This window comes from Anoplolepis gracilipes, chromosome 6 (assembly GCF_047496725.1).
Source record: "Anoplolepis gracilipes chromosome 6, ASM4749672v1, whole genome shotgun sequence".
In the NCBI taxonomy this organism is placed as follows: domain Eukaryota; kingdom Metazoa; phylum Arthropoda; class Insecta; order Hymenoptera; family Formicidae; genus Anoplolepis; species Anoplolepis gracilipes.
In genome coordinates, this window is record NC_132975.1 from 15197304 (window position 1) to 15216963 (window position 19660).

A 19660-nucleotide genomic window follows, 5' to 3' on the forward strand; every position below is an offset into this window, starting at 1 on the left:
TAATCGTTACCAGCGTGACTAAGTGAAGCCAGCCTGATCGTTTAGATATCTTAGTTGTACAGTTGTATCGTAGCATACAAGTTTTTGTCTTTATTTGTTACATCTTATTTAAATAAAGTGTACATGGAAATATAAGAATACAAATCTATCTATTTTGATCTTTCGTGTGACGATGTATATTTTTAAAATAAGAAATGCTCGCGCGCGCACATACACACACACACACACACATATACAACATTATACTTCGAACTGCATGTATTCCTTCATATTTTACTCTTTTTTTTCTAATCTAGGAATTGTTATCTACATGCATAGAAATTGTACAAAAGATTTGTATTTGACAATGGATCGATATATTCGTTGATGATGAAGCGTTTTAACTTGTGAAATAAAAGATTCATCGTTCTATTATATACCTTTTTCGCGGAGTGAGTTTAACTACTGATAATTTGATAGTCTATTATCTAATGCATTATTAAAATATATGACAAATACAAAACTTCGACTATTCAATAATTGTCTACTTAGACAAGAGGCCTGGAAAATATGTTGAATAAACTCAATGAGAATTTAAGCTTCGATCAATAAACCGTATTTCAGTCCGATGTTTGTGAGACTTTGCGTCGCTGATACTCGTAACACGGCTACCACTATCGCCGCAATAGTGACAGCACCTTCTAGATACAGGCCATACAAAATCCGTACATGACCAGCAATGGTGGAAAGACCGCCCGCCGCGGTGAAATCCAACGGAAACAGCATACTCGCTGCAATCGGTCTTGATCGCGCTATACCAAAGCATAGTATTCCCAGAATGTAATAAGCAACTACAATAGAAACCAAGATATTTCATTTTAATTATTATATTTACCTTAATATATTGCCTGAGTAATTGTTTTTTTAAATCTATTTTTTATAGCACAAAAGCTTCATATAATAAAAATATTACAATTTTTAAATTATCATTATGAAATCCTCATTGCAGTCAATTAAAGTTTCTGTGAAAGATCTTGAATATCCTATAATAAGCATACTAATATGAAAAAATACAAATGTGTTGTTGTAAGCTATTTCAACTTATAAAAGCCATATTCTGTAATTTCTATACAAATTTAGATGACAATAATTGTGCGAGTCGAAATAAGTATTTACTTGAACAGACAAACGGTAGGACTTTGACCCATCTTGGCTTGGGCATTGTAGAACAGTTCGATTCCATGTTGTCGAGTCGTACGCCTCGTCTGGCAAATGCATATCTTTGCAGACGAAGTGCCACCATCACGCCGAAATTTAGTATGAGAAGAAAATGCGCGGGAATGCCAATAGCAGCAAAAATTACTCCTACCGTACGACCGATAGTAGTTCGCGGAACGGGCGCTCCAAAACCTATAAAATTTAAAAAAATACAACAACAGTAAGATATGAGAAGTTACGAGATAAAATTTTTTAAATATAAAAAAAAATTAACATATACTGTTATATTTATATAGTATCAATTCTTCAAGCTAATTATTTCAAGAATTAATCTCAATATATTATTAACATGCCTAAAGTAGTGATTAGCGATATCGCGAACAGCACGCAACCGGGAAATGTCCACAATTGTCCGCTATTGCCACCCTCGCCGTAACCGGAACTAACGGCGACCAAGAGTAGTTCCTCGTGTTTGGCCACGTACTGACGAACTTTGTCGCTCCACAACGGCTCCACGTCCTGATCTCGTTCTGTACGCAATTGTCGCAACTCGGTCGCCAGACCGACCGCCAGATCTTTCTGCATGCTCTTTAGTGACACGACCTGCTCGCGTTCTCGTGGCCCTTCCGCGGCACAAAACGCCGCCGCGCCTGCCACTGTCCACATAACGAGCAGCCATAAAAGGCCTACGACGAATTATTTTAAATTAATTTAATAAAAAGGTAATATATAAAATATTTAAAATAATATGTTTAAAATTATGAAACTGAATCAGCTGGCAGTACCAAATTGCGAGAACGCTAATCGTCCTAGAAATCTTAGATATTTCCAGAGTCTCGAAGAATCGGAGGAGGAATTTCCATTATCCTCTTCGATGTCTCTAAGAGACGGCAATACTCTCAATCGTAGCGGTAATCCTTCTATGGTCTGAATAGCCACGGACTTTGTCCATTTCGTCGGTATTATACCATTCTTCAAATGAGGCGAGATATCCGTAGATATCGTAGTCAGTGTATCTGTAATATCTATTTTTATTTATAATTTATATATATATATATATATATATTTGGTAAAAAAGATAAAATTTATAACATACACATATATATGTATGTGAGACTTTTCATTATATACATTATTAATAACAATAATACAGTATTAATAATGTCCTTTTTTTAAATTTAAAATTCATTGACATACATCGAAGAATGATTACACCAAAAAGTCAAGTCAATTTGTCTTTAGGTTCTCGATGAAAGTTGCATTAGGAAAACACACAGTGATCGATTGTTTGAAACTTGGTACCGTATACACGTCCCCTTTCAATGTTATATACCATTCCCCCTATATGAAACTACTATTACGTGACAGATTTTTTTCAATGCTTTTTTACACGTGCGCGAGAATATTAATTATTGAGCATTTAAGAATATATTTTACAAATTCTTGCATTTTATCTTTAATCTTTTGCATTATTCAAAACTTATAAATATCATTGTTTTATTGTTTTATTTATATATATAAAAATAAAAAAGTTTTAAAAACACGTACCGACGCCACAGACGACATCATCGTCGTCGTCTCTCTCATCATCCTGTGCATGATGCTCCGTCATCCTCATGCGAAATTCGGTGATATTACGATGTACAGCAGCATCCTTGAAGAGAGATGTGTCCTTGATTTGTGGATGAATCAAGTTTCTGCAGAGGCGACGGTGCCGGTTTCCGATGCTGAAGATGAGAGAGGACCGCGGGTCCACGGCATGTCGTTTGCGCGATACGGCCACGACGGATTCCGGGGTGTGTGGTAACGTCGCGATGTCCGGCACGTCACTGACAGGCGTCGCGACGCTCTCAACGGCCGGTGGTTGCGGAAAAAGTGGCACATGCATCGGTTAAGGTCAAGATTATGACCGTGCTCTACAATCCGATCATATTCTTCCGCAATCGATCACGTAATCGTCGATATTTCACGCGTCGTACCTTCCTCGTTTCAGCGTTCCTCAGAATCCTCCCCAGGAGATTCGTCTCAACTAGGTAACGACGTCCCCGAGCACTTGTTGAATCGGCTCATCCCACAAAGCGTTCCCCAGATGCGCTTCGCTGGTATTCCCAAGGGACTGTACATTCCCCTGGGAATTCTTTAGAATTTTAACGTCTTGGAAACATGATCTCATGCAAAATTTCTGTCGACATATACATTTGTTGCACAGTGATTTTATTTTTGTTGTTGGACATACGCCAGCAACGTTTAATTCGCATTATTTATTTTCGATATTCAATCCCAACTTGTGGCAAATATTAATCGTTACATATTAGTTCATTGACAGTTGGACTTTTCGATTCTAATAATTTTGATTTGTCGCACGATCGCGCTTTACCTATCTGTTGTAGGACTTTTTTTGTTGCTTATTCATCTAAGAACATAAAAGAGTTGAATCGATGAACTCTGCATGGAAACAATGCTTATATACTTTATTAATAATAAACTGTCTCTACGCTGTTGAATACACATGTGAATTATAGCATAATAACTAATTTATGATTTTTAACTTGATAATCAGCATGTGCCGTATCTTTCACTTACCTAATTTACCAACTATAAATATTCTTAAATAGATATTTTGATAAATATATTTGTCATGATCAAGTTTACTCGAATTACTTCGAAATATTTCGAATCTTATCGTCAAATTCATAATGAAGAAAACAAAAAAAAACAGGAAAAGAGATGAGCAAGATTATAACATCGGCGATTCGACACCTCGAAGAATCATGGAACTACTGAAATCTCGTGAAAATTTCGTGCATTCGGCGCATTGCACTGCTGCACAACCGGAAGGGAGTGCTATAGGTATACAATACTTTTCTGTGTATGCGAATCGCTGAAATTAGAATACGCTTTTGGAATCAATGTAGACGACTCTTAAATGATCCATAGTATTTTGTCTAGAACTAATTGCACACGTGTCTCACCTTCGATTCGACATACATATTCATAGATAAATCCGGGATGATAGTGCATCTACTATTCGACTATAGCGTACTGCAATCATGGGCACGTGGTTGTATAATTGTTGTAATGCATCACGCAATACGCCAATTTGCGCCAAGTACAATTTCTGTAATACACAACAATCGTTAATATTAATAATGTAATAATAATTTGTAATTTTAATTGTTATATTTTACTTATATAATTATTATTCGTATCTTTATTTGCTATATATTTTACATTGTATTTGTTTCACAGTTCTTTCTCCTCGTATGTAATTTTCATCGTTTAAAAATATGTAAAATATGTAAATAATATTCTCCGTTCTCTCTGCGCAAAGTAACATGTATCTTCGATACGCGCTTATTATTGAATTATCGATCATATGACCTTGTTTTCTCGCGTACATTGTCCTCGCGTGTGCAGTGCTTTATTATTCCGATTAGATTCCGTATCATAGCTCATAGCTTATAGATACAAACTTTCAATATTCGACAATATACACAAATGAAATATAAGACATTGAAAACTAAAAAAATATATAATAAATACAAAAGAAAATTAACACTAACGATAAGTTAAAATTTAGAAATTAAAATGAAAGATATATTTTAGATTATTAATAAAAATAATTATAGATATAATTTAAAATCTACATGTCATTAGCGATCTTATTTGTTCTTTTCCTCTACCTGCAATCGCGGTTTTGCTCGGCTGCGCATCCAACAGCGTTTGCGCGACATCGATCCACGATATTTCGCGGTCTCGCCCCTCGGTAAACGTCACCCAGTGGCAGTTCGACACTGCGGATGTTCCTCGGAGAATCCGCTGTTTGCGCTTATAATATGGAACATTGTTCTACTGTTCTCGATCGACGACGAGATCGAGGAATTTCTGAGGTGCGTGAGTTTAGGACCCTTCATTATTGATTTGTCAATTATAGCTTTACTTGCATGTGTCAAACATATCGCTTCTTAAAATCGCTCCACATTGCTAAAAATATAACAGCAACTGAAGATTAAACAATATAGATAATATAGAATAATTACGTTTTAACTTAAGCTATCGCATAAAAAAGCATGTTAAAAAATAAGAGCGTTAATTTATCTGTATAAAATATTCATCCGTATAAAATAATGCTATATGAAAAATAAATATGATAAAAATATAGATTGCCACAATTGTATTAAATTTATAATTCTAACATATATCGAAGATAAAGTTCGACATAAATTGCATAAAAAACGTGAACATTAAATATATTTACAAAATAGGTATAAATATCATTTTTTTAAATAATATTATATTATTTTAGATAAAAAATATTATCGTCATATATTTATCAAAAATCGAAGTATTTCTTTGACATAATTTTTAATTTTCTTTTGTGAAAATAGTTTTATTTATCAAAAATCGAAGTATTTCTTTGACATAATTTTTAATTTTCTTTTGTGAAAATAGTTTTATTTAAAAAAAAAGATAATTATATATTCTCAAATAATGTTCGCGAAAAAGTCTAATAGTTGGCTAGGGAATACGTTGTAACGTCTCCCTCCCAGGATAACTTCCTAGACCCTCTTGACATGAGACATGCTATCGTATCTCTTAATTTTGTAAAAGACCTTAGATAAAAAACTAAATTAAACTAATTATATTTATGTGTATCCTCAGATAAGAAAGCGATGCGCAGCCTTGCTCGTAGGCTACTAGTATGGCCGGCATTCGTGTTATCCCTTCTGGTGGCTGGTCGTTTATTATTCGGCCGCGACTTTCGATTGCCAACAACAACAATTGTTTTTCATGACGACGATAGCATCTCGATACCGAGCAATGGCCATACGCATTCGCAGCAAGACTCTGGTCCGCCAGGACCGCCCGCTTATGCGGCAGGCATGTACATGGCGGGTCGGCGACCCCGCAACGGAAGTGCCTGCAAGTGGTACCACGGTCTGCCGGATGTCCTTTCTTATCCACCGTCCAGGCTCACTTGGAGCCCCGAGATCGGCGAGAAGAGCCCTTACAGGTACAAGACCATACAAAAGATTGTTAATAAAATTTTATTTTAATAAAAAATATATAATAATATCGAAAGCAGAGTACGGAGAAAAAAAGGTTTACTTGCACAGAGAATTAATGCTGTCGCATAACAAATTTCATCAATTAAGTATCATATTAACAAAAAAAAAATTTTAATTAAAATATTTATTTTTGTTAAATATTGTGAAAAAGATAGATTACTCTGCTCGTCGTTGTACGAATGAATTTAATATTCGGCAATATTTTTCTCACGTAAATAAAACATCGAATAATTCATTATGAAAGTAAATTGTATGTTGAGTCTCTTTCACGTCGAATATAAACGAAAATAAACGGGTGACGATTTTGTTGCGATGGCAAGATTCTTTTTCTCCGTGCAGGGTCCTACCGTTCGTGTTACGCGGCGCTACCGAAGCGACAGACGGATTGCCCCAGGTCACGCTGTCCACACATGCCACCGCCGATCAGGTTTACGGGATCGTGGAACTGGCCAGACGATGGGAGGGACCGCTCAGCCTGGCGGTGTTCGCGCCAGGCCTCGACGCCGGCCTTGCTGTCGCTCAGCTTGATCGGGCCTGTCGGTGCGAGCCTGCCATGTACAAGGTCTCCCTCAATTTCAAATGTCACGATTTTCGTGTGTCATGCAACACTTATCGACTCTCAAAGTTTTCATATTTTCGTCGATATTCCTAGGAATCTATAAATACAAGATGAACGCTTCTAGAACAACCTATAATAAAAAAAGATACTTTACATTTTATCGCGTACATACAAGTAATTTTTTATAGATATATTTTTTGTTAGTTTTTATGAAAATTATTTCATCAGTTTGCTTATTTAAACATAATTTTCGTTTTTTTATAGATATCGCATAAACAGACTATAGTTTAGTTTTTTTTTACGATTAAAATATCTAATTCTTTAGACACACGAGATCGTTCATATGGCATACATCAGTTGAAACGGATTCGATACGTCTGTTACAAAAGCATGATTGACGCGAATTCCGTTATAGCAACACGCACACCTACAATTAGCATAACCGTTTTAATCCATATGGAATGCCAATTGTCTACGGCCTCACTTAAGAATCTAAGGATTAAGATTATTTAATTATGTGCAATTCGTAAGTAGAAGCTGTAGACAAACTCTGCTGAACTGATAATAATACCGAATAAATAAATAATATATATATATATATATATTTTGGAAATAATTTAAAATTTAAGATCTACTAATCTCTTTCGAGTAAAAATTCATAATATTATTACGAGCTGTTATCTATTATATTAGATACCATAACAATATTTTAATAAAATTAATTTTAATGAAAAGTGATATATATATTCGATTGATTATTGATGCAATATTTTTTCATCTGTCCCTCTTAGGAGACACGGCATTATCTACCTATGCTTTCTCCTTATTATCCTCTTGGTTTCATATTTGCTACAATGCAGAATTCGCATTTTGATCTAAGGATTTAACGATCGCAGGTTTCCGTCCACCTGGTGTTTCCGGCTGGTCGACCGCCCGCTCTGAGTGTGGTCAGTCGTGCTCAAGGCGATTGCGCCGCATCCGATCTTCAATGGCGACAGGCCGAGACCGAGAGGCAAAAGAGAAGCATGACCTATCCCATCAACGTCGCCCGGAACGTGGCGAGAACAGTGACAAACACCTCCCGCGTGCTGGTCTCGGACATCGAGCTACTGCCGAGCGCACGGCTGGCTTCCGGTTTCATAGACATGGTACGTCGAAGGCCGCCCAAAGTTGGCGTAATCTTCGTCGTGCCCGTCTTCGAGGTAGAGTCCAACGAACCGCCACCGGCGACGAAACGCGAGCTCCTCGCCGCCTGCCGAGCCGGTCTAGCGGTGTATTTTCATAGGTAAATTTGTATGTAGATTTATCTCGGGAATGTCCTAGACTAAAATACAGATACACCTAAAGACTAATGTACGTTCAAATATAATATGTCGACGACGACAGCAATAAGATGATCTCTTCGCAGATTCCTCTGTCCACACTGCCAGCGATTTCCCGGACTGACCAGGTGGTTGATCAGGCCGGATCCGGGCAGGGTTCGACCGCTGATTGTTACCAAAAGGGAATATCCGCATCACAGGTGGGAACCGGTTTTCATCGGCACCCGCGAGGATCCGCTCTACACGGAAGAGATGTCCTGGGAAGGGAAACAGGACAAAATGGCTCAGGTATTTTATTTAAATATAGACTTTCTCCCAAATTAAATGAAGAATAATTTATATATATCTAGAAAAAAAAATATATATAATATATATATATTTAAAATATTAAAAATTATATAATAAAATATTTAAAAAATATATAATTATATATATCTCTGGAAAAAAATATATTTATATATAAAATTTATTTATAATTAAATATATAAATTATATTATTATTTATTATATGTATATGTAAATTTTTAAAATTTATATATAATATATTTAGGGATTATATAAATTAATTCATATATACCTTTGTTGCTTTTATATCATCAGAATTCTGTCTTATTCTACATAGATGTTCGAGATGTGTCTTCTGAATTATCGACTAGTTGTGCTCGATGGTGCCTTTTTAGTGCATACTCCAGGAATCAAGCGGAAAACGCACAAGATCAATACGGCTACGCAAGAGTACTTCCGGCCGCACGAGAGGCGAAACGCCAGGATCTATCAACGCGTGACAAAACGTCTAATCAAACAATATCCGGTTAATCGTAAATGCGCGCATCAATAAGATTTTTAAAGATTAATTCTTCCTCCTTAAGAAAAAAATAAGGAAAAAATAGAAAGAGATCGCTTCGACGTGGTGCCTGAGATATATGTATATATATATATATCTATGTATACGAACGATAGAAAAATATTTTTCGGTGACGTCGCGAATTTTAATTAGACTTATAGAAGAATATATTATCAATCGTTTTTTTCGAATATATCACTATCGGAAATAAAGAATTTTTATACGCAAGCAAGTAAATTTTAAGAAGCATTTTGAAGGTAAAAAAATATATACCTTTCGCATACATCGATCATCCCTTCCGATTAAACATAGAATATATACTTGACATTTGATGTATAGATATTTTTCATTGAATAATAATAATACATATCGACGCATTTTCATGTAAATTAAATGCTAAGCCGCAAAACCCATTGACGCACGTAACGTCAATGCCGCAACATTCGCAAATAAAAGGTTTGTCTTTTATTCCTGCACTTCTGAACTAGTGCAGTAAGTTAGAAGGAGAAAAAGTATATTTGTCCTAGTCTAACTTATTGCACTAGTTCAGAAGTACAGAAATAAAAAAACAAACCTAAAAAAGGCCAGTGTCACGGCCTTTATGCAGGCTAGGATTTTAAAATAGCTGCATCAAGGTGAGTTACTATTGGTCGCTACACCACGAGAAACCATTTCAACGAACACACTTTTAACGAGCTATGTTTCAAAGCGATTAGCATTTCGGAGCATAAAAAAAGCCATAGGTATTCTCATTTCAATTGCAAAAATGCAATATAATCTCGCGTGAAAATTATCATCAAACTCTCAATATACGTCACTGATAATACAATACGGATATCAATTGCTGGAAATCGAATCAATGTCATTCGATATAAATGTAACAAGCTCATATTCTCGCGGCCGTTTGATGACTCACCGGTAACCACAAAATTTTTTCTAATTCCTGACGTGATAAAAACTACGCACGACACGTAGCATACGATATATGTATAACACATTTATTTATATAATAAAAGTAAAGTCATCGTAAATAATAAAGTTGCTAATGTAAAAGTATAAATAATAGCTATAGCTCTGAATCACCAAATAAGGTCGAAGAGGGAAGGGGAAAGATCCACCCGTTGCCGATTCCATGGAAACGTCAGTAGAAAAAAAAATACAGAGCGAACGACGAGGGAGGAGGGAGAGGGAGAATACGAGAATCAGCGAGCGAGAGAAGGATGGAGGGACTTCCCACTGCAGCTGCGTAGATCGGATGCGATCGGACGTGCTCGTCCTTGCCGGGCGCGCCTCTCGCCGGAACGTCGAAACGCTAGCCGCTGGCCGCTGGTACGCACGCACGCACGCACGCACGCACGCACGGGCGGGCAAGTCTCGTGCGGTAATCATTAATTAATTAGAGGTATATCTCGCGTTCTATAACGGCGCGCCGAGGGCCGAGGTTGACAGTATTGGTGCGACCAGTATCAAAGCGGTGAAACAGCATAGTCACGCGGCCAAATGGGCTCGTTATCTCGATCGTATGACAACCGCTCCTCCCGCTTCTGGTGGTAGTGGCAATAAGTTCCAGTGGGTTACGATGGAGTAATGATAACGAGACTTTGACCAGTGTCTTATGAAGCTTGACCGGCTTCGGTCGTAGATATCCATTTCGACTAGTCTTCTCGCGACTATCTCTCTCTCTCTCTCTCTCTCTCTCTCTCTCTCTCTCTCTCTCTTTTTTTTTTCCCTTATTACGACAAGATTTATCAAAGTGTCATTTTGATAGCGCGACCAGAAGTGTGCTACAGTAGGAGCCAGCAGAAACGACACAGTCTGTGTGGTACAAGCTACAAGCATACACGATCTCTCTTCACACCTTTTTTTTGTCCGTCCAGTGGCACGTTTCATTTTGTCAGATACATGAGGAAGCAGCCGCTCCGAGTAAGTATCTGTTTGTTGTACCTAAAATATCTTGCCGATTAACCTTTCCTCGCGGTGTATTTATTCGCACGTGAGTAGTAGAATCCCGCGTTTCAAACATATTCTTCCGGTAAATGTATAGTGGTGAAAGATGAAATATAATTTTGACATTAATTTTCTTTCTTCTATAACTATTTCTTTTTTGTATTACTTGAATATAAATCAACTGATGTAATTAAATGTTGCAGTTGACACTCGTAACTAAAATTGCAAACGATTACAATATATTGCTCCTTTATGTTATCATAAATTATATGCTGATACATTTGTACTTTACAGACTATAGAGAAATGAATATCTTGAAAAATATTTCGGCGACCTTCTGGTCGCCGGACGTCTGGTTGCCTCCTAATATAACATGGGATGATATCAGTCCGAATGCAGACAATAAATATGCCAATTATCAGCATTTAATATTTCCTTTGCCTATGGCATTTGTTCTACTAGGGATAAGATATACTCTTGAAAGGTAAAGTCCTATGCAAAAGTTTTTTTTTTTTTTTTTTTATTTTGTCTTTATATTTTTATTTTAAAAATATTAATATTGACTTCTAAAAAGTTAGGAATATATATCAAATGAATGCATAATGTTTAAATTGGTATTATAAATTAGAAAAATATTTAATATATGTTAAAAAATGTATAGAATTTTGAAAAAAGCTAATCTAATCAATATTAACTAGATTAGCTTTTTTTCAAAAATCTGAAAAAAAAACTTCATAATTCATATCTTTTATACAGGTATTGGTTTGCTCCCTTTGGAAGGTCAATTGGTATAAAAAATACCAGAAGCAAACGAGCAGTACCCAATGAAATATTAGAAAAAGCGTACCTTAATAAGAAAACTAAATATAAGCAGGTAAGTTATGCTAATTTGTTGTACAAAAAATTCTAGATACGCAACAGAAAACTCAAATTTTTTATTGATATACAATAAATTATTTTCATAAATAATATTAAAACATCATTATATTAAAGCATTAAAATACAAATTGAAGCATTAGTCGATGGTTTTGTATGTATATTATTTGCATGTTAAGTGACGCACAATCATGTAACACACAATTGTATTTTAAGATTTCAGGATTGGCTAAACAACTAGATTGGTCTGAAAGGCAAGTGGAGAGATGGCTACGATTACGTCGTTCTCAAGATAAACCATCTACTCTCACAAAGTTTTGTGAAAGCAGGTCAGTTATCTTAATTAACTGTACAACTTGCAAAAATTGCTTAACAAGCAAAGAAATAATATACATAATCTTTTCTTTTAGTTGGAGATGTTTCTATTATATATATTCGTTCTTTTACGGCCTTATTATTCTATGGGACAAACCATGGCTTTGGGACATAAAGCATTGTTATTATAATTATCCTTATCATCCTGTTACCAATGATGTATGGTGGTATTATATGATATCAATGGCATTTTATTGGGCATTAAGCTTCTCTCAATTCTTCGATGTGAAGAGAAAAGATTTCTGGCAAATGTTCATTCACCACATAGCGACAATTTCACTCATGTGTTTCTCATGGGTCGGAAACTTAACGAGGATTGGTTCTTTGGTTTTGTTAGTACACGACTGTGCAGATATACTCTTGGAGGTAAGAGTTTAAATTGCTCGTGGCGATATTTCGTATATTTTAATTCATATAAATTATTTTTTGATTCTTTCAGGCGGCCAAAATGGGCAAGTATGCGAATTATCAAAAGCTATGTGATTGTACATTTGTCGTATTTACAGTTCTGTGGGTTGTGACACGTATAGGTGTATATCCATTTTGGATAATATATAGGTATGTATTAGTATATCTTTGTTTAATTCAATTAAATATACATTTCATGAACACAGATTGATCCAAACTTATTATATGTTACAGCACATCTATAGAGGCGCCTAAGATAGTGCCGATGTTCCCTGCATATTATATCTTTAATTCTTTATTAATTTTACTACTGTTTCTCCACTTGATTTGGACTTATTTAATCCTTAAAATTGCATATAACGCTTTCAATGCTGGTCAGGTACGTGGTGTTGACTTATACAAATTGTCGCGTGCACGTTCGTTGAAACATTTTTTCTATATCAATGAATAAATGCAGATTTATATGCTAATCTTTTCTTCTTTTTCTTTGGAAAAAATATTACAGATGGAAGGTGATATTCGCAGTAATAGCAGCGATGACGTATCTGATACTTCGGTCAATAATACTCCCGTAAACAACACAGCAAATTATATTAACAAAACCAATTCAAGAGCAAAAGCCCACTAACAAACAGCATGCTAGACGATATACTAGTATTATTTTTTGAACCATTTCCAAGGCAGAAAACTCATCCGGACGTTTTAGTCAGGTGCTAATCTCTCTTTTACAAGTATAATAAAATTCTTCAATACAATTTTAATCTCGTAATCGAAGGCATTAACATTAACGTGTCTAATCTCGTATAAAATTAATTTCTTTTTCTTTTTTTCTTTTTGGATAATATTTTCCTTAAAACTTCAATGATTTATAAATCTACTTACAATTGTGTCATACATTTGCGTTAAGAACAATATTACATACAAAGGACAACGAAAAAGAGAAATAACAAGGAATGCAATCCCCATTATTCATATCGCAAATGTATATGTTTACTTTATTTAAGAATTAAAGGTATATATATATATATATATATATATATATATATATATATATATATATATATATATAATACATTATACCTTAATACATTCTTTAAACGAATTAATGCTTAGTTAAGATAAGAATGGACCAAAGCTGAAAGATAATGTTCAGTGTCTGAACTCCACCTACTTTCTCCAAGTCTAATACTGCGTTACTATTTTGAAAAATGTATTTATTTATTTTCATATACTTTGTGAGCATCAGTCAGAATAATCAATTAAGTAAGAATATATTCAATAAATTTCTACTAATTATAATTACACACACACACACATTCTCACACATTTTCATTAACATATACTCTATCTTAAAAGGACTTCTCTTTCTCTCGTTATATAAAGGTCAACCAAATATGTTTGTGTGCTAGTACATAATCTATAAAAAATGCGATAATTTAAGTATATTGCTAAATGTATTTTGCGGTATTTATCTATCGCTTTAGGTTGTTGCAATTTTTGCATTTATCAACGTAATATTACGTAAATTGTACGTTGTACTTATAATGTGAGCCTTTGTACAAGTCATTGGGATTAATTATTCTTACATAATACAATTGCAACGTCGTCCTCTTGTATCTCTAATAAAATTTCCTTGCCGATTCTTGGATTTTCGAATTTTACTTTACATTCCCGTTACAGTCTAAAAAAAATCGCATCAAATATTAAAATTGTGAAATTACATTTGAAATATCCGCCATTGCAAGAAGAAAGCTCCTTTTTACAGTTGACCTAGGGTGCGTTCAGGGAGACGCTATTAGCGCCAACAGTGTCGTTTTATCTTTGTTCAACTTTTAATGAGTAACAAAGACAACGACACTGTTAGCGCTAATAGTATCCCCCCGAACGCGCCCCTAGTGCAGTCAGTTCAGTTTTAAAGCACTGTCATTATTATTTCACAATATCTCTCTGATTATTTCTTCTTTTTATGATTAGTTTTTTAAAATCTGTAAACTTTTTTCAATATAGTAAAAAATCTCATATCTTGTTTTATATTTATACGTTAATCAGTTTTTTATATTTCTACTCTTTAATAAAGAGAGAGAAAGAGCTTCTCAGAAAATAAGATAGACGCAATGTTACGCAATTGGCTATTGGATAGAGAATTGTTTAGTTTCGAAAACTTTTCTATTTGATAACCAATCATGATATTGTAACATCGCGTCCACGTGTGTTCCTTGTACTATTCGCTTTTGCGCGCCGACCACCGACCTTGAAAGCGCGGGAATAAACAAGAATCCGGGATCAAGTTAGGTGGCATTACACTTATCACACTCGTACACATATACACGTGTACGCTTCATGTCTGGATCCATGATCCATTCTGTCTTTTCCTGTATCAAGATGCGAACGCATTGCACGTCATACGAGACAGAGAGGGGATCACAGGCATGGAAGGGATCACCTTGGTGTGTCATTCGAATTTTAGCCGGTTCCTTTAGATAAATTACACTGTTGATTTCGTTAACCGGTACCTGGACGTTGCCCGATAGAAATATGGGAGGAAAATGGTCTAGTATGGATCCCTCGCAAGTCGAGGTTCCGGAGATAAACGTCCTTCTGGAAAGAGATCCCTATTTAAAGCCATATGAGAATGATATTCGCCGGAGGTATTTGTTTTTAGAACAATTTATGTAAACATAATTTATATAATTTTTATTCTTGTAATAACTCGTGATAGCTCGAGACTTCTCAATTGTTTTTAGTGTAATGTTAATTTCTTTTTTTTTTTTTTTTTAGGTATGCCATATTTAAAGATTATGTTGAAAAAATAGAGACAGGAGATGAAGACTTGAAGCAATTCACAACTGCATACAAACATTTTGGTATTCATATTCAAGATGACAATAGTGTCGTTGCAAAAGAATGGGCACCTGGTGCACAGGAAGTATTTCTAACTGGAGATTTCAGTAAGAGAAAAACATATTTGCATACAATTATATATTTAATATTATGTAAAAAATCTTGATTTAATAAATTAACCCTCTTTTATAAATTTTTAGCTAATTGGAATAAGACTTCTATGCCATATAAAAAATTAGAATATGGAAAATGGGAACTGCATTTACCTTCAAATGCAGATGGCACTTGTCCTTTGAAGCATCTGTCTGAAGTAAAAATTATTATAAAGAATCATAATAACGAGTTGCTTGAAAGACTCAGTCCTTGGGCGAATTATGTAACTCAGCCGCCAAATAAATCAGAAGGAACTACTTATAAACAACGTATATGGCATCCAGAAAATGTATGTAGATATTATCACAATTTATAAATATGATATATACATTTGATGTAAAACCAGATTTACATTTATTTATTTTTTTTTTCAGGTATACAAATTTAAACATCCTAAACCAAAGAAGCCAGAAAGCTTGAGAATTTATGAATGTCATGTTGGAATTGCTACACAAGAGGGGCGGGTCGGCACTTATTTGGAATTTGCCAAAAATGTGATACCAAGAATCGAAAAGCAAAAATACAACGCGATACAATTAATGGCAGTAATGGAACATGCTTATTATGCTAGTTTTGGATATCAGGTTGCTTATATTTGTATTATGCAACATAAATTTCCAAATAATTATATAAAAATATTTGCAAGTGTCAGTTTTATAATATTTCTTGTTAAAATTAATTTAGGTAACTTCCTTCTATGCTGCTTCATCTCGTTATGGAACTCCAGAAGAATTGAAAGAATTGGTAGATGTGGCACATCAACATGGTCTCTATGTTTTGCTAGATGTGGTACATTCGCATGCTTCGAAGAATACTTTGGATGGATTGAATATGTTTGATGGTACAGACGCATGTTTCTTCCATTCTGGTTTTCGTGGCGAACATTCGTTATGGGATAGCAGGTTATTCAATTATGGGGAATATGAAGTACTTCGATTTTTACTGTCTAATTTACGTTGGTACATCGAAGAATATGGTTTTGATGGATTCAGGTATTTATTTATCATGAAAACATTTATAAATGTAAAAATTCACGACACTTCTGTGCCATCATTTTTTTTTTATTTTTATTAAAATGTTTGCACATTTGATAGATTTGACGGCGTTACATCGATGCTGTATCATTCAAGAGGTTTAGGACAAGGTTTCAGCGGTCATTATGATGAATATTACAACCTGAATGTTGATGTAGAGGGTATAGTCTACTTGATGCTGGCTAACCATATGTTACACGAAATATATCCCGAGCTTGTCACGATAGCTGAAGATGTTAGTGGAATGCCAGGCGTTTGTAGGTATGAAATATATATCAGTTTACATAAATTGAAGCAAATAAAAATATGAACGTAATAATATTTTTATCAACTGATAAAATATATTCAAGGCCAGTCACCGAAGGTGGAATGGGATTCGACTACCGCTTGGCCATGGCAATTCCTGATAAATGGATCAAACTATTAAAAGAAACCAAAGATGAAGATTGGAACATGAGCGAAATTTGTTGGACATTATCCAATCGAAGATGGATGGAGAAGGCGGTCGCTTATTGTGAGTCGCACGATCAGGCCCTCGTGGGTGATAAAACGATTGCGTTCTGGCTTATGGATAAGGAGATGTATACACACATGAGCATAGTTAGCGACCCCAGCGACATTATCTTTCGCGGCATTGCTCTCCACAATCTAATCACGCTGATTACGCACGGTTTGGGTGGCGAAGCTTATCTAAACTTTATAGGTAAGGATAACAATTTAATTATATAATCTTATGCGCGTATGCGATTATATTCTCAAAATACACATTTAATTCGTGCATCGAGAAAAAATACAAAAACATAGAGATACTCAATAAAAATGTGTGTTTTATAGGCAACGAGTTTGGTCATCCTGAATGGCTAGACTTTCCAAGAATTGGAAATTCAGATAGTTACCATTATGCCAGGCGTCAGTGGAATTTAGTGGACGATAACTTACTCAAATATAAATATATGAATAATTGGGATCGCGCGGTCAATACGCTAGAAGAGAAATACGGATGGCTGCATGCTCATCCTGTAAGTAATTTTGTACAGTACATTAACTATATTACATTACGTTACATTATTTGCATAAACTGAGTACTGAGAGATTAAAAGAAATTGAAAGAATAAAGAGTATCTTGTAAGAATCAAGAATATTAATTTTATAGGGCTATGTGAGCTGGAAGCATGAAGATGACAAAGTGATTGTATTTGACCGAGCAGACGTAGTGTTTGTCTTCAATTTTCATCCCTCGAAATCGTTCGCTGATTACCCAGTCGGTATAAAAAATCCAGGAACGTACAAAATCGTTTTATGCAGCGACGATGAACAATTTGGAGGACAACGTCGTGTAGATACAAACGTGCAACATTTTACACAACCGGAACCGTTTTCTGTTTATCAACACAAGATGATGATTTACATTCCATGCCGTACGGCTATCGTTTATGCACAAACTGGTAATGCATATCAATATATTTCGTAATAAGTATTAATACTGTATGTAATAAATATTGATAAAAAATTAATTTTTTAGATTCATAAACCGTTGGACAAAGAGATAGAGATATTATTTTTTTATAAAATATGATTATATAAACTATATGAAAACTCTTGACACATAAAGTTGGAACTTATGATAAAATATAAGGAGAGGTGATAAATCTTAAAAAAATGCTAATATAATCAATGTTTATTAAAAAATATTTTATATATTTTATTTTTAAAATAGAGGCTGACACATTTAGATTTTTTTTTTTAAGAATTATCACTTTTAAATTAACATATTTTCAATAAACTTTATATGTCAGAATATTTTACAAATTTTATGGACTGTATTAATAATCTATAATATTATATAAAATTAATATATTTTATAGAGAATATATTTTGTAGAAAATAAAAGAATTTATTCAACCTTAAGAAAAAATTGCATTTAGATATTTGTAAAATGAAATTATATATCTGTTCTTTCAATTGAGATTTTCAAGTAGAATGTTTGTATTTTAACTATTAATTTATATATATATATATATATATAAATATTTGATTTTTGTGCAAAAATTTGTGCAAGTTATATTTTCTTTGTACATAAATAAGACAAAATTTCCTAAAATTTGTATATATATCATGTTGCTGAAATAGTATCTACATTATTTGCAGTTTGTACAAATTCAGCTTCATTTATATCATAATCTTTCATTTTTCTTTCTAATAACCACCATTTATCTAGAAAGCCTACATCCACTATCCTTTCATGAAAGATTACATATCGTGGTTTTAGGTAAGGGCAGACCGCCTTGTACAACGAACAATCTTTGTCATAATTATCCAACCAGATCAGAGACAGGATACCCAAGTTTAATCTCCTGATAAGTCCTTCATTATAACATTGCTCCATCCATTTTATATGCTGCACAGAAATAGGATTACGTATAGGTTCTCCCACTTGTATTAATTTTGCACTATTTTGTATCAATTGTTCCCTGAACATAGTTTCATCTGGATTGTGTTGACTAGAGTAGAAACAGCTTCCTAAAACTAGAATATATAATTATTTTTAACCACAAATATCACATCTTTAAGTTATGTCAATTACAAGAAATACACAAAATGATACATACATGTAGTATAGATTGCGGCACGTACAGGACGTTCTCTGCAATCTTTGGCTACATCAATCGCAACGTCCTTGTAATCTATATATAAACCGTGCCAGTATTTCGCTGTAAAATTAAAAAAAAAAAACTTGCATTACGCAAACACAATATGAAATTTCATTCGCTACTCTTATTATTTACCCCAGCGTTCGAGAAAAGTGCCTTTAATTCTTTCGGGCATTTCATAGTTTCTAATTTTGTTGCCAATTTCATTAAATCTCGACGTGCACAATTTAAAAGCTGTCCTAAGTCGATGAGGAAGTTGAATTATTTGTTGAGGATTCATGTCAAATATTTTTCGTACAGCTTTCAAATACAACATGAAACATAACAGGTTATGTAACCTAACCTAACCTAACCTAACCTAACGTGTTCAATTTGAAAAAGCAT

The 19660-nt window shown here is 34.3% G+C and overlaps 5 protein-coding genes across 10 annotated transcripts; 3 read left to right on the forward strand and 2 right to left on the reverse strand.

The window, feature by feature from the left end:
* Positions 1 to 359: 359 nt before the first annotated feature.
* LOC140667160 (uncharacterized) lies at positions 360 to 5017 on the reverse strand. Of its 6 annotated transcripts, XM_072894895.1 has the most exons (9): positions 4881 to 5017; positions 4170 to 4315; positions 3781 to 4078; positions 3177 to 3610; positions 2746 to 3113; positions 1983 to 2222; positions 1551 to 1883; positions 1156 to 1389; positions 360 to 830 (listed from the first exon to the last, which is right to left on the reverse strand). In XM_072894895.1, exons 5-9 carry the CDS (start codon positions 3083 to 3085, stop codon positions 574 to 576), a joined length of 1404 nt encoding a protein of 467 aa, XP_072750996.1. In that variant the 5' UTR covers positions 3086 to 3113; positions 3177 to 3610; positions 3781 to 4078; positions 4170 to 4315; positions 4881 to 5017; the 3' UTR covers positions 360 to 573. The 6 variants fall into 6 exon arrangements, with proteins under 6 accessions (XP_072750996.1, XP_072750998.1, XP_072750993.1 ...); XM_072894897.1 differs by having other exon boundaries at positions 1983 to 2213; positions 2746 to 3610; XM_072894892.1 differs by having other exon boundaries at positions 2746 to 3610; positions 3781 to 4094.
* Positions 4971 to 8372, forward strand: LOC140667163 (beta-1,4-glucuronyltransferase 1). Its single transcript, XM_072894901.1, has 4 exons — positions 4971 to 5087; positions 5860 to 6211; positions 6606 to 6828; positions 7722 to 8372. The coding sequence occupies exons 2-4, from the start codon at positions 5871 to 5873 to the stop codon at positions 8112 to 8114; spliced, it is 957 nt and encodes a 318-aa protein (XP_072751002.1). The 5' UTR covers positions 4971 to 5087; positions 5860 to 5870; the 3' UTR covers positions 8115 to 8372.
* A 1867-nt stretch (positions 8373 to 10239) lies between these two features.
* Positions 10240 to 14245, forward strand: Schlank (ceramide synthase schlank). Its single transcript, XM_072894899.1, has 9 exons — positions 10240 to 10393; positions 10760 to 10914; positions 11233 to 11422; positions 11695 to 11812; positions 12031 to 12143; positions 12225 to 12555; positions 12629 to 12747; positions 12832 to 12976; positions 13103 to 14245. Exons 3-9 carry the CDS (start codon positions 11244 to 11246, stop codon positions 13223 to 13225), a joined length of 1128 nt encoding a protein of 375 aa, XP_072751000.1. The 5' UTR covers positions 10240 to 10393; positions 10760 to 10914; positions 11233 to 11243; the 3' UTR covers positions 13226 to 14245.
* Positions 14246 to 14965: 720 nt separating this feature from the next.
* Positions 14966 to 18365, forward strand: Agbe (1,4-alpha-glucan-branching enzyme). Its single transcript, XM_072894364.1, has 10 exons — positions 14966 to 15245; positions 15376 to 15545; positions 15639 to 15880; positions 15966 to 16175; positions 16276 to 16583; positions 16686 to 16886; positions 16976 to 17328; positions 17460 to 17644; positions 17779 to 18070; positions 18148 to 18365. Exons 1-10 carry the CDS (start codon positions 15133 to 15135, stop codon positions 18153 to 18155), a joined length of 2082 nt encoding a protein of 693 aa, XP_072750465.1. The 5' UTR covers positions 14966 to 15132; the 3' UTR covers positions 18156 to 18365.
* Positions 18366 to 18648: 283 nt separating this feature from the next.
* LOC140666814 (mitochondrial import inner membrane translocase subunit Tim29) lies at positions 18649 to 19628 on the reverse strand. Its single transcript, XM_072894365.1, has 3 exons — positions 19412 to 19628; positions 19235 to 19336; positions 18649 to 19151 (listed from the first exon to the last, which is right to left on the reverse strand). The coding sequence occupies exons 1-3, from the start codon at positions 19590 to 19592 to the stop codon at positions 18739 to 18741; spliced, it is 696 nt and encodes a 231-aa protein (XP_072750466.1). The 5' UTR covers positions 19593 to 19628; the 3' UTR covers positions 18649 to 18738.
* Between the last annotated feature and the right edge of the window lie 32 nt (positions 19629 to 19660).

What these genes read in the sequence shown, in the direction of transcription:
- LOC140667160 (XM_072894894.1), bottom strand. Translation starts at nt 3,085, where the DNA reads ATGCATGTGCCACTTTTTCCGCAACCACCGGCCGTTGAGAGCGTCGCG. An exon ending in ATCGCTAATCACTACTTTAG is followed by an intron (nt 1,390 to 1,550) that starts GCATGTTAATAA and finishes TAAATTTTATAG; the next exon opens with GTTTTGGAGCGCCCGTTCCG. An exon ending in CCTACCGTTTGTCTGTTCAA is followed by an intron (nt 831 to 1,155) that starts GTAAATACTTAT and finishes TTTCTATTGTAG; the next exon opens with TTGCTTATTACATTCTGGGA.
- LOC140667163 (XM_072894901.1), top strand. Translation starts at nt 5,871, where the DNA reads ATGCGCAGCCTTGCTCGTAGGCTACTAGTATGGCCGGCATTCGTGTTA. An exon ending in GGCGAGAAGAGCCCTTACAG is followed by an intron (nt 6,212 to 6,605) that starts GTACAAGACCAT and finishes TTCTCCGTGCAG; the next exon opens with GGTCCTACCGTTCGTGTTAC. An exon ending in GCGAGCCTGCCATGTACAAG is followed by an intron (nt 6,829 to 7,721) that starts GTCTCCCTCAAT and finishes TAACGATCGCAG; the next exon opens with GTTTCCGTCCACCTGGTGTT.
- Schlank (XM_072894899.1), top strand. Translation starts at nt 11,244, where the DNA reads ATGAATATCTTGAAAAATATTTCGGCGACCTTCTGGTCGCCGGACGTC. An exon ending in AGAAAACTAAATATAAGCAG is followed by an intron (nt 11,813 to 12,030) that starts GTAAGTTATGCT and finishes TTGTATTTTAAG; the next exon opens with ATTTCAGGATTGGCTAAACA. An exon ending in ACAAAGTTTTGTGAAAGCAG is followed by an intron (nt 12,144 to 12,224) that starts GTCAGTTATCTT and finishes CTTTTCTTTTAG; the next exon opens with TTGGAGATGTTTCTATTATA.
- Agbe (XM_072894364.1), top strand. Translation starts at nt 15,133, where the DNA reads ATGGGAGGAAAATGGTCTAGTATGGATCCCTCGCAAGTCGAGGTTCCG. An exon ending in GTATATGGCATCCAGAAAAT is followed by an intron (nt 15,881 to 15,965) that starts GTATGTAGATAT and finishes TTTTTTTTTCAG; the next exon opens with GTATACAAATTTAAACATCC. An exon ending in ATGCTAGTTTTGGATATCAG is followed by an intron (nt 16,176 to 16,275) that starts GTTGCTTATATT and finishes AAATTAATTTAG; the next exon opens with GTAACTTCCTTCTATGCTGC.
- LOC140666814 (XM_072894365.1), bottom strand. Translation starts at nt 19,592, where the DNA reads ATGTTGTATTTGAAAGCTGTACGAAAAATATTTGACATGAATCCTCAA. An exon ending in CACTTTTCTCGAACGCTGGG is followed by an intron (nt 19,337 to 19,411) that starts GTAAATAATAAG and finishes TTAATTTTACAG; the next exon opens with CGAAATACTGGCACGGTTTA. An exon ending in TGCCGCAATCTATACTACAT is followed by an intron (nt 19,152 to 19,234) that starts GTATGTATCATT and finishes TATATATTCTAG; the next exon opens with TTTTAGGAAGCTGTTTCTAC.